At 47.5% G+C, this 21,509-nt stretch overlaps 8 protein-coding genes across 8 annotated transcripts; 5 read left to right on the top strand and 3 right to left on the bottom strand.

Annotated features, from left to right (window-relative positions):
- Positions 1–206: 206 nt before the first annotated feature.
- On the top strand, positions 207–1,065 carry F5147DRAFT_97587 (retinal dehydrogenase 2). Its single transcript, XM_041444500.1, has 3 exons — positions 207–477; positions 528–787; positions 840–1,065. Exons 1-2 carry the CDS (start codon positions 353–355, stop codon positions 763–765), a joined length of 363 nt encoding a protein of 120 aa, XP_041284641.1. The 5' UTR covers positions 207–352; the 3' UTR covers positions 766–787; positions 840–1,065.
- A 247-nt stretch (positions 1,066–1,312) lies between these two features.
- On the top strand, positions 1,313–3,770 carry F5147DRAFT_782105 (uncharacterized protein; the record flags this gene model as incomplete). The annotated part of the gene is made up of 3 exons (XM_041442729.1): positions 1,313–1,564; positions 1,616–2,533; positions 3,267–3,770. 3 exons carry the CDS (start codon positions 1,313–1,315, stop codon positions 3,768–3,770), a joined length of 1,674 nt encoding a protein of 557 aa, XP_041284640.1.
- A 1,440-nt stretch (positions 3,771–5,210) lies between these two features.
- Positions 5,211–6,631, top strand: F5147DRAFT_621730 (membrane bound O-acyl transferase family-domain-containing protein). Its single transcript, XM_041432632.1, has 2 exons — positions 5,211–5,460; positions 5,536–6,631. Exons 1-2 carry the CDS (start codon positions 5,233–5,235, stop codon positions 6,502–6,504), a joined length of 1,197 nt encoding a protein of 398 aa, XP_041284639.1. The 5' UTR covers positions 5,211–5,232; the 3' UTR covers positions 6,505–6,631.
- Positions 6,632–9,845: 3,214 nt separating this feature from the next.
- On the bottom strand, positions 9,846–11,102 carry F5147DRAFT_841768 (uncharacterized protein; the record flags this gene model as incomplete). The annotated part of the gene is made up of 6 exons (XM_041444404.1): positions 9,846–9,925; positions 9,977–10,152; positions 10,202–10,381; positions 10,437–10,586; positions 10,649–10,913; positions 10,963–11,102. 6 exons carry the CDS (start codon positions 11,100–11,102, stop codon positions 9,847–9,849), a joined length of 990 nt encoding a protein of 329 aa, XP_041284638.1.
- Positions 11,103–11,299: 197 nt separating this feature from the next.
- On the top strand, positions 11,300–13,166 carry F5147DRAFT_793726 (uncharacterized protein; the record flags this gene model as incomplete). The annotated part of the gene is made up of 3 exons (XM_041443126.1): positions 11,300–12,519; positions 12,571–12,717; positions 12,967–13,166. Exons 1-3 carry the CDS (start codon positions 11,334–11,336, stop codon positions 13,164–13,166), a joined length of 1,533 nt encoding a protein of 510 aa, XP_041284637.1. The 5' UTR covers positions 11,300–11,333.
- A 3,574-nt stretch (positions 13,167–16,740) lies between these two features.
- Positions 16,741–17,426, bottom strand: F5147DRAFT_659551 (uncharacterized protein; the record flags this gene model as incomplete). Its single annotated transcript, XM_041434606.1, has 2 exons — positions 16,741–17,201; positions 17,255–17,426. The coding sequence occupies 2 exons, from the start codon at positions 17,424–17,426 to the stop codon at positions 16,741–16,743; spliced, it is 633 nt and encodes a 210-aa protein (XP_041284636.1).
- A 1,273-nt stretch (positions 17,427–18,699) lies between these two features.
- On the bottom strand, positions 18,700–19,097 carry F5147DRAFT_730531 (uncharacterized protein). The gene is made up of 2 exons (XM_041439391.1): positions 18,791–19,097; positions 18,700–18,725 (listed from the first exon to the last, which is right to left on the bottom strand). The coding sequence occupies exon 1, from the start codon at positions 19,038–19,040 to the stop codon at positions 18,819–18,821; it is 222 nt and encodes a 73-aa protein (XP_041284635.1). The 5' UTR covers positions 19,041–19,097; the 3' UTR covers positions 18,700–18,725; positions 18,791–18,818.
- Positions 19,098–19,355: 258 nt separating this feature from the next.
- F5147DRAFT_793718 (metallophosphoesterase domain-containing protein 1) lies at positions 19,356–20,702 on the top strand (the record flags this gene model as incomplete). The annotated part of the gene is made up of 4 exons (XM_041443125.1): positions 19,356–19,408; positions 19,460–19,872; positions 19,899–20,073; positions 20,106–20,702. 4 exons carry the CDS (start codon positions 19,356–19,358, stop codon positions 20,248–20,250), a joined length of 786 nt encoding a protein of 261 aa, XP_041284634.1. The 3' UTR covers positions 20,251–20,702.
- Between the last annotated feature and the right edge of the window lie 807 nt (positions 20,703–21,509).

Raw genomic sequence — 21,509 nt, 5'->3', positions numbered from 1 at the left:
AGTCATCTCCGTCAAATTGAATTCGGCATATCGCAACTCGAGCATTGATACATATGGGCTCTAGGTCAAGGAACGCAGCGCGAGCATTTGCCTGATGAACTCTGATTTTGGAACAACCAAACGGTTTCAAAATTGATATATATCCCGCTTACTAAGCCAACATTCCCGACGACCAGTCTGGGTTCTGTTTGCAGCAAATGACATTTCCTCTACCAAAAATACTGATCGAGCAGGCGGGCTTCCCTCCTGGTGTCATCAACATCATGAACGGATATGGTTCAACAGCAGGGCAGGCAATCTCTGACCACCCTCTTATCGAGAAAGTTGCATTCACTGGCAGCGACGGAAAATTATGGAGGCTGCTGCCAAGAGCAACTTGAAGTCTGTCACTCTTGAGCTTGGCGGAAAGAGCCCCAATATCATCTTCGATGATGCCGACCTGGAGCAGGCAGTCAAGTGGGCTATCCACGGTATCTAGTATGTTACCCCGTTCACATGACTTATGCTAGTTCTCATCGTTTTTGTAGCTTTAACCACGGTCAGAATTGTTCTGCAGGTTCTCGTATCTTTGTTCAAGAGGGCATATACGACAAGTTCTTGGACAAGTTCATTTCATCACACATGGCTGATATAGTGCCTACGGCGCATCACATTCAGGGTTTGAACCCCTCCATCAAGCACCTCTATATCACCAAGACCGCAAACCAGGACCCGCTTCTGATCCACATCCCTGTTGACATCCGGGAGCATGCTTTCTACCTCTAGTATCTTCAAGTTTAAGTTTGATGTGAGTTATCATTCTTCGTTGAGGCGAGATGCTTTATTGATCATATCTGTAGTACCTGAATGCCATTTGGACCGTCATCAACTCTGAGGCGAGCCTCACGAAATTGTTAGTGTAGGGAGCTCAGCTTGTTCCTGGACCCGACTTAGGTTGGCATACAATTTGGATCGCAATCGTTTTTTTTAGTTTCCTGCACTGGTTCGAAAAATAACGGGTCCAGGGGTGCCCGGAGAGTTGTTGTATAAGTAGTAAGTGTAGTTAGTGCGCACTCACCGTTTAGGAACACCGCAGCAGTAGTCACGGCAGATACCCAGGCCGCAGCGGTCGCAGCAGTGGCGCAGCATTTTCACTATGCCCTGCCTTGACCCATCTGGACCATCAGTCTCTGCCACGCCCTAATCGACCAATCACATACATATACATGTACTCCATGGCACCGTAAATGATAATTTGGTTCACGGAGGCTTTGTTTTGAAGCTACTTATAAGCGTATTAACCTTGACTCCAGATGCCCGCATAACGGCCACAATGCTGCCCTTGCTGGACGTCCTGCGTCTTCCCACAACTAGGGTACTACTCACAACCGAGACCTTCGTTTCTCGAGTCCTTCCACCAGTCGTATGTTACTTCGCCACAGCTTTTCTTGTCCTGCTGCCCCGAACGCAGCCGGTCCGCATTGCGTTATGGCCCATCACCGCGATCCTTGCACTTCGTGCGGCGACATCGTTAGACATGTCCATGGGGCAACAGAAACTTGCCTTGTTGAATATGCAGCTGCAAGTGAGTTTCTGTATTCACGGTAATTGCCACACCGTTCAACTTATCTCTCAGATATCCATGATGTATATTGCAGCACGCACCCTTGAATGGACGGTGCAGACGAAACCTTTTGTTCGTATGGCTGGCCGATCATCAACCGACGCGCCAAAGCAAAATCTTGTGCTCGACGCAATTGATTTGGTATGCAACGCTCGGGGCTGTGGCTGGGACTGGTCGCAGGGGCTGTACATCCCGCCTGAGACACATCCTACATCCTCACGATTGGCTTTTGCTACATCCGCCCTAGTCTCTGGTCTAAAGCACATATTTCTTTCTGGCGCGATTCACTCTGTCGTGAAGTCTTTCTCTCCAGATACATTTGGATCTGTTGGTGGCACCATCTTCGACGACTCACTTCCCCCACACCTCCGTTATTTACGATCGAGCATCATCGCCACGCTATGCGCATTCATCTCCTACTCATTAATCAAAGCCAATTACGAGATCACCGTAGTTATTTGTGTATTGATATTCAGGCAACATCCAGACCAATGCCCCCCCTTAATAGACTCTCCCTGGCGCGCCACCTCTCTCAGAGAATTCTGGAGCCGACGCTGGCATCAGGGGTTCCGTCGGATATTTATCTTCCTCGGGGGAAAGCCACTTTCTCTGCTCTTTGGGCGTATCGGGGGCGTCATAGGCACGTTCCTCGCCTCTGGGTTTATTCATCACTTCGCACTACTTCCCATCGACCCTTCCTCGGAGATGTGGCGCATGGTGCTGCCATTTGGAATGATGGGCATTGGGATGGTCATTGAGCGTGCTGTTTCGGGGAATAAGACACGTGGCTGGATGGGATGGGTGTGGACAATGTGCTGGGTGTTGTTGTGGGGGAACGTGATGGTGGATGGGTGGGCAAGAGCTGGAATGTTTGGGGGTCCGAGCGTTTTGGATAGTGCGACGCCTATAAGGCAACCGATTGAGTGGCTGGTGAGGACGTTCGACGAGTATCTGCATGCTATTAGCAGAAAACCGTGATGGCAGAAATCTGTAGATATTTTAGTAGCTGATACTAAAATTATGAGATACGAGAGCAGCTAAGCCTAGTCCAATGCAAATTTCTGGATGCTGGTGGATGACTTCCATCGAGATACGCACTAGTAGTACATAGTCGGTCCCACGCAAATCATTTGTATGCTCCAGCGCGCGTTCTCAGTGTCGAAGACAGCAGACTTAAGCCCAAGTCGTTCATGAATTAATCAAGCTAGAGTCATCTCCGTCAAATTGAATTCGGCATATTGCAACTCGAGCATTGATACATATGGGCTCCAGGTCAAGGCGAGCATTTGCCTGATGGACTCTGATTTTGGAACGACCAAACGGTTTCAAAATTGATATATATCCCGCTTACTAAGCCAACATTTGATCTTCTGCTTCCTCACGGGCGTATGGATTGATCCTTTTCGACCGAGTATGTCTGGCTTGGATGTAATCATTAATCGCAAACCTCCTAGTCCATGAGAACTGTTAAAGACGAATCCTAGCCTTTAGATAGCCTCAAAGCTATATACTAGTCTCAGCCAACAACTGCCACGCCCTTTGTCTTCTCCCGTCCGCACCAGATGCATATCGGACACGCACAACACCGACATATCTGCCCTGATACCACCCGGTGATATCCTCGTTCACTCTCACTCATTCTGGCACTTTCCGCGAGCTCCAGGTCACCTTTGACTGGCTAGTCTCCCTTCCACACGAACACAAAATCGTTATAGCCGGTAATCACAATACGTACCTTCAGACAGTCGAGGGTCGTTCATGGGTCCACACATGGCGAGAGCGTGGCATCATCTATCTGGAGGACGAGGCTCACACTATCCAAGTGCGTGGTCGCGCATTCAAAATCTTTGGCAGTCCATTCACTCCGCAGCACGGCATTGGCGCTTTCCAATACCCACGTATGGGTGTCACTGGCACTCCCAGCCGTTGGTCTGTCACTCCAAACGACACAGACATTCTCATCACTCATGGTCCTCCTCACGGTCATCTCGATCTCTCTCGACTTGGTTGCAGAGCCCTGCTTGCACGTATACGGGAGCTCTGTAGGACGCACTCGCCAGTGCTTCATGTGTTCGGACACATTCATGGCGGTCGTGGAATCGAGCATATGCCCTGGAACTCTGCTCAGTCAATATGGGAGGACATTGTGCTCAAGAAAGGGGGTTGATTTCACACTATGCATTTGCTATGGGCGATGCTTTGAGGCGGCAGGGATAATAGTGTAAGGACAGTTGCTGTCAATGCATCTGTGGTAGGAGGTCCGCGAGACCGTGACATCCGGCCTCCTATAGTCATTGATATACAAGAAATCTCGCGCAAACCCACTATCGCATTCACCCACTGACTGGTAACGTATTCATACCGCTAGCTCCCTACCCACTTACAAGTTTAGGTCAACACGTCGTGTCCATATCCTTGTTCTATCATACACTTGTGCTACAGGAAAGTGTGTGCTTGTCGCTCAACTGACTCATCCCTCTATATACCCTCCACACAAAGCCTTTAACTCCTTGATCTGCGCTTCCTGTATTTTCGCCCCCTTCCTCCTGGATTCTTGAATGAGGTACTGCGACGCATCGGACATATCATAGGACTTTGCGTTCCCTCCCTTTCCGGTCTTCTCTAATTTGGCTACTGGACAGTACATCCAGGGCGCAGCGAGCACCTTAAGCCCGGGCTCATCAAAGGTAACTACACCATCGCTAATTGCTTCATTGTAGAGATTGGTTTTAGGGTTAGGAGCGATGAAAAGTGCAGCCACGACCGCGGCAAGACCGCGTGAAAATAGCTACGCCCCAACATAACAACGAAACCCTAGGCCGCCTCTTTCGCTGCCCTCATCCTTCTCTGGTGACTGAAGGTGTGCTTTTGGCGCTCACGCCATTGTGTGACCACTATCGTCCTCCGCCAAACTCATTCTACATTTTACCGCTGCCAACGCTGGACACGCCATCACTAACATTATTTGAATTGATATATACATTTATCTGCCTCGGTTAATTCAATGCTTTCATTTGTCATCCTTCTCATCAAGCTGAAACTTTGCAACACACCAACCAAGTTATGAGAGAGCAATATATGAGAGAGATTGAATCAGTCTCGTCAGAAGAAGCAGGCTGGCACTTTGGACCATGTTTAGACGAGTCACGACATTGATCTTGAAGCTTGAATGGCTGCCAGAAATGGATAGAGCCGCGAAAAAGAGAAGAGAAACGACACAGCAGGTGTGCCGTGCTTATATACTTTAGATTAGATTAGATAGATTAGATAAGGTGAATGTAAGACCTTGATATGTTTCAGTGGTGTTGCAGATAGTATATATTTGTTTGAAGGTAAGACCACGTACGCAAGAACATATAAGTATCTTCTTACTAACCCATTTCACACCATTTGTTTTTCCTTTGCAATTATCCTCGCTGTCGCGTTGCCCCATCTGCACCACCAGTCTCTGCTACGCCCAAGATTGTTGCGGCGGCGCTGAGAAATAACCCTAATCGACCAATCACATACATATACATGTACTTCATGGCACTGTATATGATAATTTGATTCACGGGGGCTTTACATTGAACCTACTTATAAACGTATGAACCTCAGGCTTGACTCCAGATGCCCGCATAACGGCCACAATGCTGCCCTTGCTGGACGTCCTGCGTCTCCCCACAACTAGGGTACTACTCACAACCGAGTCCTTCGTTTCTCGAGTCCTTCCACCAGTCGCATGTTGCTTCGCCACAGCTTATCTTGTCCTGCTGCCCCGAACACAGTCAGTCCGCATTGCGTTGTGGCCCATCACCGCGATCCTTGCATTTCGCGCGGCGACATCGCTAGACATGTCCATGGGGCAACCGGAACATGTCTTTTTGAATATGCAGCTGCAAGTGAGTTCCTGTATTCGCATTAATTGCCACATCGTTCAACTTATCTCTCAGGCATTCATGATTTATATTGCAGCACGCACCTTTGAATGGACGGTGCAGACGAAACCTTTCGTTCGTATGGCTCGCCGATCGTCAACCGACGTGCCAAAGCAAAATCTTGTGCTCGACGCAATTGATTTGGTATGCAACGCTCGGGGCTGTGGCTGGGACTGGTCGCAGGGAATGTACATCCCGCCTGAGACACATCCTACATCCTCACGATTGGCTTTTGCTACATCCGCCCTAGTCTCTGGTCTAAAGCACATATTTCTGTCGGGCGCGATTCACTCTGCCGTGAAGTCTTTCTCTCCAGCTACATTTGGATCTGTTGATGGTGGTACCATCTTCGACGACTCACTTCCCCCACACCTCCGTTATTTACGATCGAGCATTATCGCCACGCTATCCGCATTCGCCATCTACTCATTAATCAAAGCCAATTGCGAGATCACCGCATTTATTTGCGTACTGATACTTAGGCAACATCCAGACCAATGCCCCCCCTTAATCGACTCTCCCTGGCGCGCCACTTCTCTCAGAGAATTCTGGAGCCGACGCTGGCATCAGTGGTTCCGTCGGATATTCATTTTCCTCGGGGGAAACCCACTTTCTCTACTCTTTGGGCGTATCGGGGGCGTCATAGGCGCATTTCTCGTCTCTGGGTTTATTCATTACCTCCAACTACTCCCCATCGACCCTTCCTCGGAGATGTGGCGCATGGTGTTGCCATTTGGAATGATGGGCACTGGGATGGTCATTGAGCGTGCTGTTTCGGGGAATAAGACAGGCGGCTGGATGGGATGGATGTGGACAATGTGCTGGATGTTGTTGTGGGGGAACGTGATGGTGGATGGGTGGGCAAGAGCTGGGATGCTTGGGAGTCCGAGCGTTTTGGATGGTGCGACGCCTATAAGGCAACCGATTGAGCGGCTAGTGAGGACGTTTGACGAGTATCTGCATGCTATTGGCAGAAAACCGTGATGGCAGAAATCTGTAGATATTCCGGTAGTTGATAGTAAAATTGTGAGATACGAGAGCAGCTAGTCCAATGCAAATTTCTGAATGCTGGTGGATGACTTCCATCGAGATACGTACTAGTAGTCGGTCCGCAAATCATTTGTATGCTCCAGCACGCGTCCTTAGTGTCGAAGACAGCAGATTTAAGTCCAAGTCTCGTCAAGCTAGAGTCATCTCCGTCAAATTTAATTCGGCATATTCCAACTCGAGCATTGATATGGACTCCAGGTCAAGGAACGCAGCGCGAGCATCTGCCTGAGGACTACTTAGTTTCAACATTCATATTTCGCTTACTAGACCAGCATTTGATCTTCAGCGGCGCTTTTCCTCGGGCGTACGGATTGATCCTTTTTGAACCAGCATGTCTGGCTTGGATGCAATCATTAATCGCAAAGCCGCTCCTAGTCCATGCCATGGAGCTGTTCAAGACGAATCCCAGCCTTTATATAGCCTCAAAGCTATATAATACTCTCAGCCAACAACTGCCACGTCCTTTGTCTTCTCCCGTCCGCACCATATGCATATCAGACACTCACGACGCCGACATATCTGCCCTGATACCACCCGGTGATATCCTCATTCACGCAGGTGATCTCACTCATTCTGGCACTCCCGGCGAGCTCCAGGTCACCTTTGACTGGCTAGTCTCCCTTCCACACGAACACAAAATCGTTATAGCCGGTAATCACGATACGTACTTTCAGACAGTCGAGGGTCGCTCATGGGTCCACGCATGGCGGGAGCGTGGCATCATCTATCTAGAGGATGAGGCTCACACTATCCAAGTGCGCGGTCGCGCATTCAAAATCTTTGGCAGTCCATTCACTGCGCAGCACGGCAATGGTACTTTCCAATACCCATCCAAACGACACAGATATTCTCATCACTCATGGTCCTCCTCACAGTCATCTCGATCTCGCTGGACTTGGTTGCAGAGCCCTGCTTGCACGTATACGGGAGCTCTGTAGGACGCACCCGCCAGTGCTTCATGTGTTCGGACACATTCAGGGCGGTCGTGGAATCGAGAATATGCCCTGGAATTCTGCTCAGTCAATATAGGAGGACATTGTGCTCAAGAAAGGAAGTTTCGTTGTAGAGGTTGATTTTAGTGTTGGCGATGAAAAGTGCAGTCACGACCGTGGCAGGACAGCGTCAAAATAGCTACGCCCCAACATAAGAACGAAATCCTCGGCCGCCTCTTTCGCTGCCCTCATCCTTCTCTGGTGACTGAAGGTGTGCTTTTGGCGCTCACGCCATTGTGTGACCACTATCGTCCTCCGCCAACGCTGAACGCGCACTCATATCGATGTCTCCGGCCTTAACCGCATCTCACCCAAGCAGCCTGCGCCCGTACCATCGCCATCAAGCATCGTCATTCTCGCACTCGTGAACGTCAACACCGACTTGCCCGTTTCGGGCTCTCGATGGAAGTTGAACGAGCTTCAAAATGAGGTTGTAGTTGCATGTATTCGTCGCTATCATGCGAGCCTAGTGTACACCATGTTGCTCATGGCTTCTGCAAAATATAATACACTCCCTGCAATACGGATGATAGCGCGAAAACGTTAAAAAGTGGTCCAAACAAAGCACGAAAGCAATTAGATGGTCCGAGAAGCACGGGATGCGTACACTCAATACGAGGTACTGTCCACGGACAGCCCGGATAGCGTTCTTGACCGAAAACAATGCTCGAGAAACCCTGAGCGAATGTTTGATCCACGGTGCTGCTATCGAAGAAACGTAAGTGTTCAGGATCAGATCTCGAGTGTGTTATAGCGGTTATAGTGGCGTTGTACTAAAGGAACGTGATGGTAAGAGAACAGGACAGCCTGTGTTGATGACATGTTAGTACCTGGCGCACTGCACCTGCAAGTAGCAGGTAGCAAACATAAACGTTGCGGAATCCATGCAGTTGCAAATGAGTGCGAGGAATGCAGAATTCAAAGTTTGCGCTACGCGCATAGCACCGTGCGCGAAGTCAATAGCCCCACTCAATTCCATTTTATTTTTCCCATTTTATTTTTTGCAAGTGATATACGAGTGACAGATGGTGAGAAATGAAATGAGTTCTAATTGAGGTCGACCATTTTATTTTATTTCTGAAGTACAGCGGTGCGCGCTGAGATTAGAATATGCCGAGGCGGCACATTGAACGACGCAGCCTGAAGGAACACATACCCAGGAGTGCCGGATGTGTTCGAGCAAGTGCCTATGCTTCATGAACATGCGCAGCCTCCTCCGAACACAGATTATGATGCGCTACAGGCCAGTGCTGCCAGTGCAAGGCCGAGAAGTTCGTCGTCGTCGTCTTCTGCTGCAGCCAGTTGTGCAATGGCCAGGAACTCAAGTTGTTTAGCTGTAGACTGATGGTGCTTTAGGGGCTTGCGTCCGAGACCTCGTAGACGTATGATACATTGATGATTGTAGGTACTGGAGACAAGTAGCATCCCCGCGCTCGCATTGTTGAAACTCCGCAATGACGAGCGCCGAACAACATACCTGCAGTCCAATATATCATTTTATTTTTTGTTCCCCACGGCAATCTACACTCACTCGCTAAAAAATAAAATGAGAAAAATAAAATGGAATTGAGTGGGGCTAATTACATACGCTCCACATGAATTTACCGCAAGTTCCCAGGCCCATCCCTTTTATTGACATTGTGTTTCTCGCACGTCCTGACAACATCACTAAATCCCACCGTTCCCCACAAACCATTATATACACATTATCATGTAGATAATAACCATATTCGGCTAAAATATGACAGTGCGAGATATATAGGCATATAAGTGTTTAGAACGCTATCCCCTATGACCAATGATTGTCATGAATCGTGTAGTGACAAATACTAGTACTGTTTTGAAGTGATGAAACATGTTCAACGAAGTGTTTCTCATGTAGAATTTCTAGCACAGTGGCTCTCCTGTCCAATAAGTAACAAAAATATAAATTCTTGCCATCTGTACCATCATACAGACAATTGCTTCAAATACTGGTATTATGATATTATGGGTTTTATACTTGATTGGCCAGGAAATCATATTGGATGGTACATCAGGGAAAACCTCCCGCGAAGATTTCATAAGATTTTCTGAAATTTTCTGACTTTCTGAAAATACATTAAAATATTCCAAGTCCCTCTACGGATGGGTGAAAATTTACAAAAATCCACATGAATACAACAAAATGATTATAATGTGATTAAATCAGGGTATATACTAGAATATCGCAAATCACAAGATATGAAAACGAGGAAATGAGACAAAAGTTGTAACGCAAAGTCCTTGTGCTATCAGGAATGCCCTAGTCGATACTCATCCCATCGAAATCGATTCGCGCAAATGCTGCTTTCAACTCGGCGGATGCAAAGTCAACCACATTGCTGCAGAAAGTTATGAGCAGCATGCAACAAAGATGCGAGACTAGCACATACCTAACAGCCTTGTATTTTCGAGCCATGAGAGAATGGTAAACATGCGGGCCCTTGGTGTAGATTCCGTTGAGCATTTCCATATTGTTGTCAAACATGCCGATGAGACTTTGCCCGAAATCACCACGCTCGCGACCTACATCAACAACGGACTTCAGATCAAGTAGGGAAGAAAAAATCTGGTAGAACACAGTGAGATAGCGCTTGAATAGTTAGAATACGACGCACCGCAGTAACCACAGCTGAGACCATGGCACTCGGGATCTCGGGTTCATCGTTGTCATCAAGCACAGAGACAAACCGATCCTTATACTTCTTCCCAACCTGGTCCTGACTCGTAAAAAAGGCTAACTGGCATACAGTGTTGATAGCGGGATGGTCAAATGGCTGACTCAAGATGGGATTGCCCTGTCATGTCCTAAAAGTCAAAGAGGATCAACATTTGCGATGAGCTAAACCGAACCTTGGTGTCAAACTTGTAAATGAAAGTCAGGAGATTGAGCAGGCGGTTGATCTTCTCGTCATCACCCGTCTTGACCCCATATGCACCAGGAACGACGCGATCCGAAATCTCCTTGAGTTTCTTGCGAATCAACCCAATACGCCCATCTGGCTAATCAGTAGCACCACTTGCATGAGAATTGTGGGTTGCGAAAGTATTGACAAGAAACTCACCACTCTGGTGAAAGCTTTCATGTAAGCTTGGTCTTGTTCCAAGCGCTGTAAGACTTCTTTATGCTCTGCTGATGATGCGGCTTCAAGTACTAAGTTGACCATCATGGTGTGGCGATGTTTCGGTCGTGGAAAGTAGCACTCAAATACCAGCTCTCGTTCGACAAGCTGAATGGCAGCATGAAGAATTACTTGGATATGAGGTTGTTGACTGAGGAGATTGATTGTGTTGTTGCCGTTCCACACAAGATGTGTTAACGTATTGGCCCTGCGGTGTTAGGAGACATAAAGATTCACTTCATCCATTAAAAAAAAACCTACTACCAACGCTCTCTGAGGTTTCAATTTCGGAAGGGGTGGCTGCTTGAGCAGAGTGTGCGGATGCCATTTCAACCTTCTTCTGCAGCCGTTTTGCTGCAGCTTTTTCTCCGGGTGTCACAGGAGCCTTTGGAGGCATGGTAAGTAAAATATAGTTGTAAGAAAAAGACTGACGAAATGAGTGTGAAGCAAGAAGCGAATTAAAAGAGGGAAATTTTGATGGGGGAAGACAACCTGTAACAAGTGGTTCGAATTGAAGAAGGTTCATGTTCCGCCCGCAAGCTAAACACTAAATCTACCTCGGCTACCTCGTTTCGTCACCACTCACCACTTAAGCACCAAAGCCAACATTTCCATCGCATCCTCGACAATGCACAGTATCAGAGGCAACATAAAATGTCGTCCATGTGGAAAAGAAGGCCTGACTGTGGCTGGATATCACCGCCATGCCACACAGTCTCGAAATCTGCAGTGTCTTCCGAAGTCGAATATCTTCCATGCGATTACCCCCGACGTATTGCACCAGCTATATCAAGGACTCGTGAAACACATGATTGCTTGGATCAAATCGGCTTTTGGAGAAGCAGAGATTGATGCCCGTTGCCGTCGACTCCCTCCAAACCATAATATTCGCATCTTCAACAAGGGCATCTCTAGTCTCGCAAGAGTCAGTGGTGCTGAGCACAATCAGATTTGCCGCTTTCTTCTGGGTGTTATTATCGACATTCCCCTTCCCAACAACATTTCAAGCGCTAAGCTTGTTCGAACTCTTCGCGGACTCCTCGACTTCCTGTACTTAGCACAGTATCCATGTCACTCAGCGGAGACACTGCAACTCCTCGATGAAGCTTTGACCCGTTTTCATGACAACAAAGACATATTTGTCACACTTGGCATCCGAACGCAGTTTAATCTTCCAAAGCTTCACTCCTACCGGCACTACCTCCATATGATTCAAGAGTATGGCACGACTGACAACTATAATACAGAATATACCGAACGACTTCATATCGACCTCGCCAAGGATGCATATCGTGCAACAAACCACAAGGACGAGTACAGTCAAATGACTCTGTGGCTTGAACGGCAGGAGAAGATTCTACGGCACGCCAGTTATGTTCATTGGCGCCTCGCTGGTGATCCATTGCCGCAATCGCGTCTACCGCCAGATATGCAGTATGCCAGGGAATACAAGATGACGAAACATCCATCTGTCAAGGCCGCTACCATCGACTCCCTTAGAGACGACTATGGTGCCTCTTTTTTTCGAGCTGCCCTTGCTCATTATATTGTGCTTCACACTCGCCCAGACGCAACAACTCGAGCTCAGGTGGAACATGCCGCTGGACATGTATATATCCCCTTCGCCTCGCTTCCTATTTTCCATAAGGTCAGGTACAATGCGGTCGACTCCGCTGGCCATAAAGATGAAAGTGTTACCATTGATTCAGTTCACTGTCAGCCTGCACGAAGAGATAAGCGAGGGAATACCGTGCCAGGACGTTTCGATACAGTTCTTGTCAACTGTGGCAATGGGGGAGAGAAGAGTGTGGAAGGTCTGTATATCATTTGGTTGACCGTTTCAAGTCACTGATGAATCATACAAGGTTACCGTGTAGCCCAAGTGCGGGTTATATTTTCGATACCCGAGAAACATCACGCTAGCCTTTTTCCCTCCCATATCTTGATCCCTAAACATTTGGCCTACGTCGAGTGGTTTTCGCCATTCACCGGGACAAGCGAGAGAAATCATGGTATGCACAAGGTCTCGCGATCATACGAAAATGGGGAACAGCTAGTTAGTATAATATCTGTGAAAGATATTCGACGCAGTGTACATCTTATACCGAAATTTGGCCGCTCTGCACCTCGGGATTGGACTAGCAGCAACGTTTTGGAACTGTGTAGAGACTTTTTTGTTAGCCCATTCACTGATCGTCACGCATACGCAACTATTTACTAGCTTTGTTGACAACTTTTGAAAATATTATGCGAATTTCGAGAAATTTTTGTCGCATTTGCAAAATTCCCGCGGGAGGTTTTCCCTGATGTATGCGAGTTATACAAAAATGCTTGGTACAATACACGTGCTCTACCCCAATCTCATTGTCAACACCACCTGCAAGAATTTGACAATAACAGACAGCGGGTAACCACGACAGATATTGTGAGCGTCTTGAAGTCCAACGAAAGCAAGACATAGTGGTCCATAAGCGGGGATTCGCACCAGGCATCACGGACTCGAATAAAGTACAGCGTTATAGGATCGGGCTCGGTGGTATAAGATCGAATTTGGCAGGCCGCAGTACTATAGAATGTGATGGGATCGACTCTGGCCATAGAATCCAGTTTGTGGCCTTGGAATAAAGGTTGGCCATGGGACCGAGTTTGAATGTAGGATCGAGTTCGAATGTGGGATCGACTTTGGCCATATTGTCGAAGACCAGCGTTCCTTAGACAGAAACATAGACCACAATGCTTGTTGCCGAACCATACCATACGGCACGACTCCCTGGACGGAGACTCGAGAAACTTGAAGGAAGTAGCGTTAATGAGTGACTAGAGGCGGAGTAGGCGATAGTGGGGGTTATAAATAAAGTCAGAGTCGGATCCTTACTTATGAATGACCAGAATATATGCTTGCCGAGCGGTGACTGAGGTCTTGACCTCTGCCAATGGAGTTGTACCTCATTCATCTTGAGATCCGGTAGTCAGAGTGTTTCGAAATAGGAAAAGAGGAATGGAGCAGGGTCGGAGCCGGGTAAGGCTGCGAGCTTCGGTGTCAGTGGTAGACAACAAAGACTAACGGAGAACTGAAACTATCCACTTTGGACGTCGGTTCAGGACAAATGACTAACAACTCAGACCGTATCAGTTCACTTTGAAGCAAAGTCACACTGATATGAAGTCCTGGACTCTCGTACATTAGTGATGTTCCCGGCCCGGCTTGGGCCCATGCAAGCCGCAGCCCGCATGCTGAATCAATGCCTGAGCTCCACCATGCCGTTCCCAATGCCACGAACACCATGCGCAAACGCCCAGCACACGTCAGCGACTGCTGATGTGGCTCAGACAAATACGGACGATGGACGAGAGCAGAAGGGAAGAAGACAAGGAGGAGAACGAGAACGAGAGAGAGGAGATGGACGAGACAAGCAGGAAGACATCAAGTAATATGTAAAATAAATAAAAATTGCTTAAAAACGCACCATGCAGATGATGACAAGTGAGAACATGAATGAGCGAGAATCATGAGAACGAGCGTCGAGAGCGGGCTCGAGTCCAACACAGGAGACAGAGAAGTCTTGCATTGTTTGTTGAATGACAGGGAGGGGAGGAAGTCTTCGTTCGGCGGGGCTTGCTGGTGCCGTGTTGTTGTTGTTGTTGAGGCCTGAGGGACGAGAAGGATGACGGCGACGGCCTGCCTGTGTTGATATACTTGGCAATAAGCTCGAGGTTGGGTTCGGGCTGTTCCCTTTTTTCGCCTAGGTCCAGTATTGTTCAAGTTGTAGATGCTAGAACACTGGCTTGGAATCTAACATGGGGTTATAATGGTTTATCAGCAAGAAGCTAGATGAAGAAACAGATCAACGCGCAATCATGTGACCCGTGTCGTAGTAGATGCGCAATGTAGAACTTGGAACACTAGATTAGCGGTCGATATGGGTTTACATTTGATTCATCAAAACAAAAGGCAAAAGACAAGATAAGTAACACATCACAAATCTAAGCCGGTGCTATACACACCACGACATAGGCATATAAGGGGAAATCAGACATCGCCCAACTTATAAGGTGAATACTGTCATATCATGCTTAGTGGTTTTTAGTGATGAACTGGGCGCGGGGCACTCCTGCGATATTAATGTCCGATGGTTCTCCGGCTCAGCTAAGTCTTTAGGAGTAATTGGCAACTCGCATTCCCGACTTCCTGATCGATCAGGCCTGCAGGGATGATAACCACATTCTCAGGTTCCAGGAAACATAAATACAATTCTTCTACACAGCCCAACGATTGCGTATGCGTAGTACTGAGCACGTTCTGTCCGAACAAATATAAAGGTGACTTGAGGTCGACAATTATAAGGAGTTTGTTAACTGATACATTGTAAGCAAGTTTGTACGTATGGTACCCTCGAGCTCTTTGGCTACTGGAATGTTCTCCGATCATACTGTGCCTCGACTTCTCATATAACTACTAAGAGTTGGAACTAGTGCATGATATGTCCGAACGACGATGACGGGCCTCCGAGGATGTCCAGGCGATGCCTATCGATGCCAGAAAGATACTCGTACCAGGTCCAGGATGCACATTGCAGGTCCAACTGGATCTTTCCGCGAGCCAAGTACTAGGATCCGGAACACCGTGACATCCGACTCAGTTCTTCCTTTTCTAGTGCCACGTACGTTCCTCCATGATTTTGGGTACATAACTCTGAAATCTTGAGATCAGAGGTGAACAATAATATTTTCAATAGATTCAAAGACATCATCACGTGAGGGTACTGGTGCAGGCAAGCAGCAGAGTGCATGCATTCGTACCCTCGTTGCCAAAAGCAATTTCACACCCGCGAGCGACGAGATTGTCTTGTAAGCTGTAAATCGAACATTGTGGTGCCGAGGCAAGAAATAGATTGCACGAGTGCGCTCTGTTTGAGTTTCGAAAAAGTGCTTGACTCATTCTGAAGATTTGAAGTGGAGTCATTCTACCACCGATGACAGAGCTGAAAGTTTAGACTGCCATCATACATTGGTTCTCGGCGCTCGGCTGGGTAACCTTGTTGTACCACATGCATTGTAACAGATTTATTCTGTACTACGTACCCCTCTGGTACTAGTTGTGCGAAGTTTTTGTTCGCCGGCAATTGCCAGAGCGGCAACACCACGTGATTTTTAACTTTTCTCTCATCGCGCGCGCCCAAACGAAGTCTCAGATTGCATGTTCTGATCACAAGTTTCCGTTCCCTGTGTTCACGGTGTTGGAGGCGTCTATTATATGTTCCCACTAATGCACCATCATCGTGATAGGGCCCTGAGGTGATGCTCTTCAATGTGTTTGGTTGCTAGTCGACCCATCTGCCCTCAACCACCCATCTTATGGAATGGCCTCTGCGGTGGGTTGACAGCAAGGTGATATCAATACATCTCACCAACACAACTCGTGGTTCGTCGTGCCTTGGGCTGCAGTCATCTTACGTTACCTTACTAAACTTTGGATATCGACCCCATGCATCATGGTGGCTAGTCCCGCTCTATCATCCAAATGAAGTTAACTTACATCATTTAGCGCTATGTGTTCGCGGCAGCAGTCGCGCGCTTGTATTTCGCACTTCTCGGGACATATTTGGGAAAGATATGATCGTGCGACAAGATCACCGCGGTGATCGTTTGCGGATTAGAGTGAGCTACGAACTTACCTCATGTCATTTTTACCAGTTCTTTGGTAAGGACGTGCACACAAATTCTTACTATTCATTCCACAGTATTTCCGCGTGCCTCAAACCGATATGGGCAGATCAACTGCCACTTGGATTACCGATATAGTACGAACTATTTTTGCTGCATCTGCCAGGTTGTGACTGATGCCTTGTCATGGAGCATCCAAGATATCTGAACAGTTTTACTTCTCTCAGTTCGCCCTCTCGTTGGATTTACGCCAAGGGTGTATGGGGCTCTAATAAATACAAGCTACAAGGTAGGTGATTCTGTAAAAGTAATAGACATGGATACTACAAGTACTCAAACATTCAGGGATTCCTCAAATTCCGACGTACAACCTAATTTACTACCCTTTCTAAGTAGTATGGGACTCGATCTACGTTCGAGTGAATGAGCGACATGTCATTCCACTGCCCGGGGAACGAATTGTGTCGAAATTGCGAAGGGGTTGGTTGGACCAAATTCCAGTTGCCCTCACCACCGACAATATGGTGGATCTCCGTCTGAGGGTGGCCTTCATACTCTAGAATCGAGCTCATCACCGATGTGTCTGACATTGGGCTACTGTTCTTGCCCTTGATGCAATGGCGTTTGTCCACGTCTCGTTGTTGGGAATTACAAGAGGTTCTAGGGATTTCTGAGATCCTGTCATCGACGAGCTGAAAACGCGTACCATAAGCCGTACGAGACCCCTGGTCAGTTTCATAGGCTGATGTTGACGAGTATTTCAAGGGCGGGAGCGGCTCATGCCTAGAAATTTCCCCATGTTCTCTCGATAAATCCCGCAGGAGTTCTGCAGCTGCGAAAGGAATAAGTGATCATGCAAGCAGAACGTGTACAAAGCAAGTATACCTTTCTTCAAGGTTTCGCACCTGGTCTGGGGAGTCTCCCCTGTCACTAAGCGAATCACGTCTTTGAGTTCTTGGAACCCGTCGCCCTCTTTGACCCGATACTGCCTCTGCGATGCAATTTTGTTTTGCTTCGCGGGGTGTTGGTAGCTTTGCGCACCGCAGTAGAGGTTCATAGTCGCAATCACGTGGTTGGTGAGTCTACCAGTGGGCTTAGAAGCCCACTTTTATAACATCCTCTACCCCGCCACGCAAGTTTCGTAAACTTGGTTTTTTTGGACTATCAAGCAAAGTCCGAACTTGGGTATCTCATTTCAACCTTACAGCGCGGTTCCCGATCTAGATGTCTTACTTTTTCAGGCGGCTCACCGATTTTATAACCAGTGCAAGGTTTGATTCAATTTGAATCGGACAGTGCTGATTCAATTGATGCTTAATGACAACCTGGACCATCAAGTACTTTTATGAACTACACATCAGCGCTACACGTTGTACACGTTTAAACGTGTTCGTGTTAGCACGATCCTCTCAAAACTTGCAATCCGCGTGTGTGTATAGCACAATTCATCCAACTCGGAGTCGGTAACACACCGAAATATGACGTCATAGGTGAGAAGCATTAATTCCAGCATAGTCACTCCTGCATTTTACTACAGCAAAAATGCATTAATGGAGTCGCCGACTCGGAAGTTACTTGGTAGAAATATCAACTGACACGTATATTGTTGATGGGAGGATCATCATGAAAAAGGGCAGTTGTGGTGACAAATGTGTCGCGTCCGAAGTTATGCAGTTGGTTGATTGGTCACCAGTTATGCACATTGGACGATCAAGTATGCACGAACGTTACTTATGAAGCTTCGGAGCCCTAAGACCTGATATAGATAGGTTAGCCCGGATAATTCTCAGAGTCCGCAGTACCGCTCACATTCGAACCCCGAATGTTAAGTCTTGTTTCGTCGATCGTTTGGTTATCCACATTCATTTTTGAGATACACACTTCGGGACTTTGCTTGCTCCAAACTGTTCTGAGTAAGTCGAACTTAGGCAGGCACATATGGACTTTCAAAACTCCGTGATGCTATGCCCATATTAATTAGCACGTAAGTGTCTTTGATAATTGATCCAAAGCACATGGACTTACAACCACAAAAAACAAATCTCGAAAGCAATGTCCGATTTTTCCTGGAATAGGCAGCAGTGATCGAGCAGTCTGGTTAGAGAAGGGTCAACAATGATACGATGGCCGCCGATGGTAAATGTGATTTTGACTGAGACCTTTGGAACATTGTGATTGGTTTTGTCTCGGGAAGTTCAAGTGTGCTCTTGTAGTCAAAATTCAGTGATAGTGAGTAAGGTCAAATGTCTACTTAGCTCACGTCACAATTGGCCGATGGCGTCGCTGCCAAATTATGACGAGCAAAGCTGTGCCGTGACTAGCAAAGCTGCGCCATGACTAGCACTCACAAGTAAAGGTACTCTCGGCTCTAACAGTCAAAAAATATTAGATGCTCACCACAACGATGCAAAAAAATTGAAGGACATCAGGCAGCTCCATCACTGTGCAGTTATTTTTTGATCCTTGGGGGTCTACTTGTCCTCACTTGTCTCGTTGGGACGCAGATAACGAGGATATAGCCAACAGATAAGGGACCCCACCACGAGCACGGAAGGACCTCATGGAATTTAGGAGACAAAACAACAAGGACGTAGTTACCAACAGGGGAAGTAAATAACAACAGTGTACCTAGCGAGACGAGAAACTCGAGTGAGAAAAGGCATAGAACCATTTCGAATCCGTCTCGCTAGACATAGACTGCTATCTCCACTAAACGAGGTCAGACTTAAGCCCAAGTCGTTCATTAATTTATCAAGTTAGAGTCATCTCCATCAAATTTAATTCAGCATATTGCAATTCGAGCATTGATATGGGCTCCAGGTCAAGGAACGCAGCGCGAGCATCTGCCTGAGGACACTGTATCATGATTTTGGGACGACCAAACGATTCAACCTAATTTCAAAATTTATGTATATATCCCGCTTACTAAGCCAGCATTTCGGCGCTTTTCCTCACGGGCGTATGGATTGATCCTTATCGAACGAGCATGTCTGGCTTGGATGCAATCATTAATCGCAAGCCTCCTAGTCTATGGGAGCTGTTCAAGACGAATCCCAGCCTTTTATAGCCTCAAAGCTATATAATACTCAGCCAACAACTGCTACGTCCTTTGTCTTCTCCCGTCCGCACCATATGCATATCAGACACTCACAACGCCGACATATCTGCCCTGATACCACCCGGTGATATCCTCATTCACGCAGGTGATCTCACGCATTCTGGCACTCCAAGTGAGCTCCAGGTCACCTTTGACTGGCTAGTCTCCCTTCCACACGAACACAAAATCGTTATAGCCGGTAATCACGACACATACCTTCAGACAGTCGAGGGTCGTTCATGGGTCCACACATGGCGAGAGCGTGGCATCATCTATCTGGAGGATGAGGCTCACACTATCCAAGTGCGTGGTCGCACATTCAAAATCTTTGGCAGCCCATTCACTCCGCAGCACGGCAATGGCGCTTTCCAATACCCACGTACGGGTGTCACTGGCACATCCAGCCGTTGGTCTGTCATTCCAACGACACAGACATTCTCATCACTCATGGTCCTCCTCACGGTCATCTCGATCTCTCTGGACTTGGTTGCAGAGCCCTGCTTGCACGTATATGGGAGCTCTGTAGGACACACCCGCCAGTGCTTCATGTGTTCGGACACATTCATGGCGGTCGTGGAATCGAGAATATGCCCTGGAACTCTGCTCAGTCAATATGGGAGGACATTGTGCTCAAGAAAGGGGTTGGTTCCGCACTATGCATTTGCTATGGGCGATGCTTTGGGGTGGCCGGGATAATAGTATAAGGACGGTTGCTGTTAATGCATCTGTGGTAGGAGGTCCGCGGGACCGTGATATACGGCCTCCTGTCGTCATTGATATATAAGAAATCGAAATCCACACCCACTGACTAGTAACGTGTTCATGCCGCTAGCTCCTCTACCCACTTACAAGTTTAGGTCAACACGTCGTACACATATCCTTGTACTATCATACACTTGTACTACAGGAAAGTGTGTGCTTGTCGCTAAACTGACTCATCCCTCTATATACCCCCACACAAAGCCTTTAACTCCTTGATCTGCGCTTCCTGGATTTCTGCCCCATACGCGATCGCTTTCGCCTCAATGTCTGCGACCTTGATTTTCGCCCCCTCCTCTTGGATTCTTGGATGAGGTATTGCGCTGCATCGGACATATCATAGGACTTTGCGTTCCCTCGCTTTCCGGCCTTCTCCAATTTGGCTACCAGACAGTACATCCAGGGCGCAGCGAGCACCTTAAGCCCAGGCTCATCAAAGATGACTACACCATCGCTAATTGCTTCATTGTAGAGGTTGGTTTAGTGTTGGGAGCGATGAAAAGTGCAGTGTGGTTGTTCATCCACCCTTCACCAAGCTGCATGGTCTTGGCTGCGCTTTTAACCATCTCGCAAGACGGGATTGTTTGCAGCATCAATGCTGAAGAAATCTACATCCGCTGTAGAGGCACGGGAGCCTGTACGAGATTGTCAGTTGCATCGTCATTAGGAGATCGTAGAACGAATACGCACGAGAAGAATCGTGTTGATAGCGCCTCCAACAGCAACGACGGTGATCTGTTTTTTCTTGCTTTTCAGGTGTGTGGCCGTTAGGCCTAAGCCACGCTTGATATCTTCAGCGGTGAGCTGCTTTCTTCGACACCTGGAGAGTACTGTTTAATCACTCGCGAGACGCATCATGGAATATATTTCTGACCTGGCCTGTTGACAAAGTCGGTGAGGCTTGCTGTATCGCTGAAACACTGACCCATCGTGATTTGACTTGGTGGAAGAATGTAAGATGTGTTTGACGCTCCAACACTTCGGAGCGCCAAAGCTTCCACCTTCGTCACATGCGTCTAGCTGCAGTTCTCGCCTCCTCCAGGCTCCACTCGTGACCCGTCATTCCACCGGTCTCTACTCTAACACCCGGAATACGAGGGTTTACCGTATGCTCGTGTTTGGTTCCTGTAACATCAGATGTACACACATTAACAAAAGGCAAGCTTTTCCCATTGCACTCATTATATAGCCATATTCTCGACTTGGATTTTTGTCAGATCTTCTAAAGGGCATGAAAAACTGCATAACCACCGATCCATTATTTAACAACGAAAACACAAACAT

Source organism: Suillus discolor, assembly GCF_016758755.1.
Source record: "Suillus discolor strain FC423 chromosome Unknown F5147scaffold_179, whole genome shotgun sequence".
Taxonomy (NCBI): Eukaryota; Fungi; Basidiomycota; class Agaricomycetes; order Boletales; family Suillaceae; genus Suillus; species Suillus discolor.
The sequence above is the reverse complement of the archived record's forward strand: the minus strand, read 5'-3'. Positions and strand labels throughout refer to the sequence as shown.

Coding starts and splice junctions, on each gene's coding strand:
- F5147DRAFT_97587 (XM_041444500.1), top strand. CDS start 353: ATGGAGGCTGCTGCCAAGAGCAACTTGAAGTCTGTCACTCTTGAGCTT. Junction 478..527: donor TGGGCTATCCACGGTATCTA/GTATGTTACCCC, acceptor TCGTTTTTGTAG/CTTTAACCACGGTCAGAATT.
- F5147DRAFT_730531 (XM_041439391.1), bottom strand. CDS start 19,040: ATGGTTCTATGCCTTTTCTCACTCGAGTTTCTCGTCTCGCTAGGTACA.
- F5147DRAFT_621730 (XM_041432632.1), top strand. CDS start 5,233: ATGCTGCCCTTGCTGGACGTCCTGCGTCTCCCCACAACTAGGGTACTA. Junction 5,461..5,535: donor CCATGGGGCAACCGGAACAT/GTCTTTTTGAAT, acceptor CTTATCTCTCAG/GCATTCATGATTTATATTGC.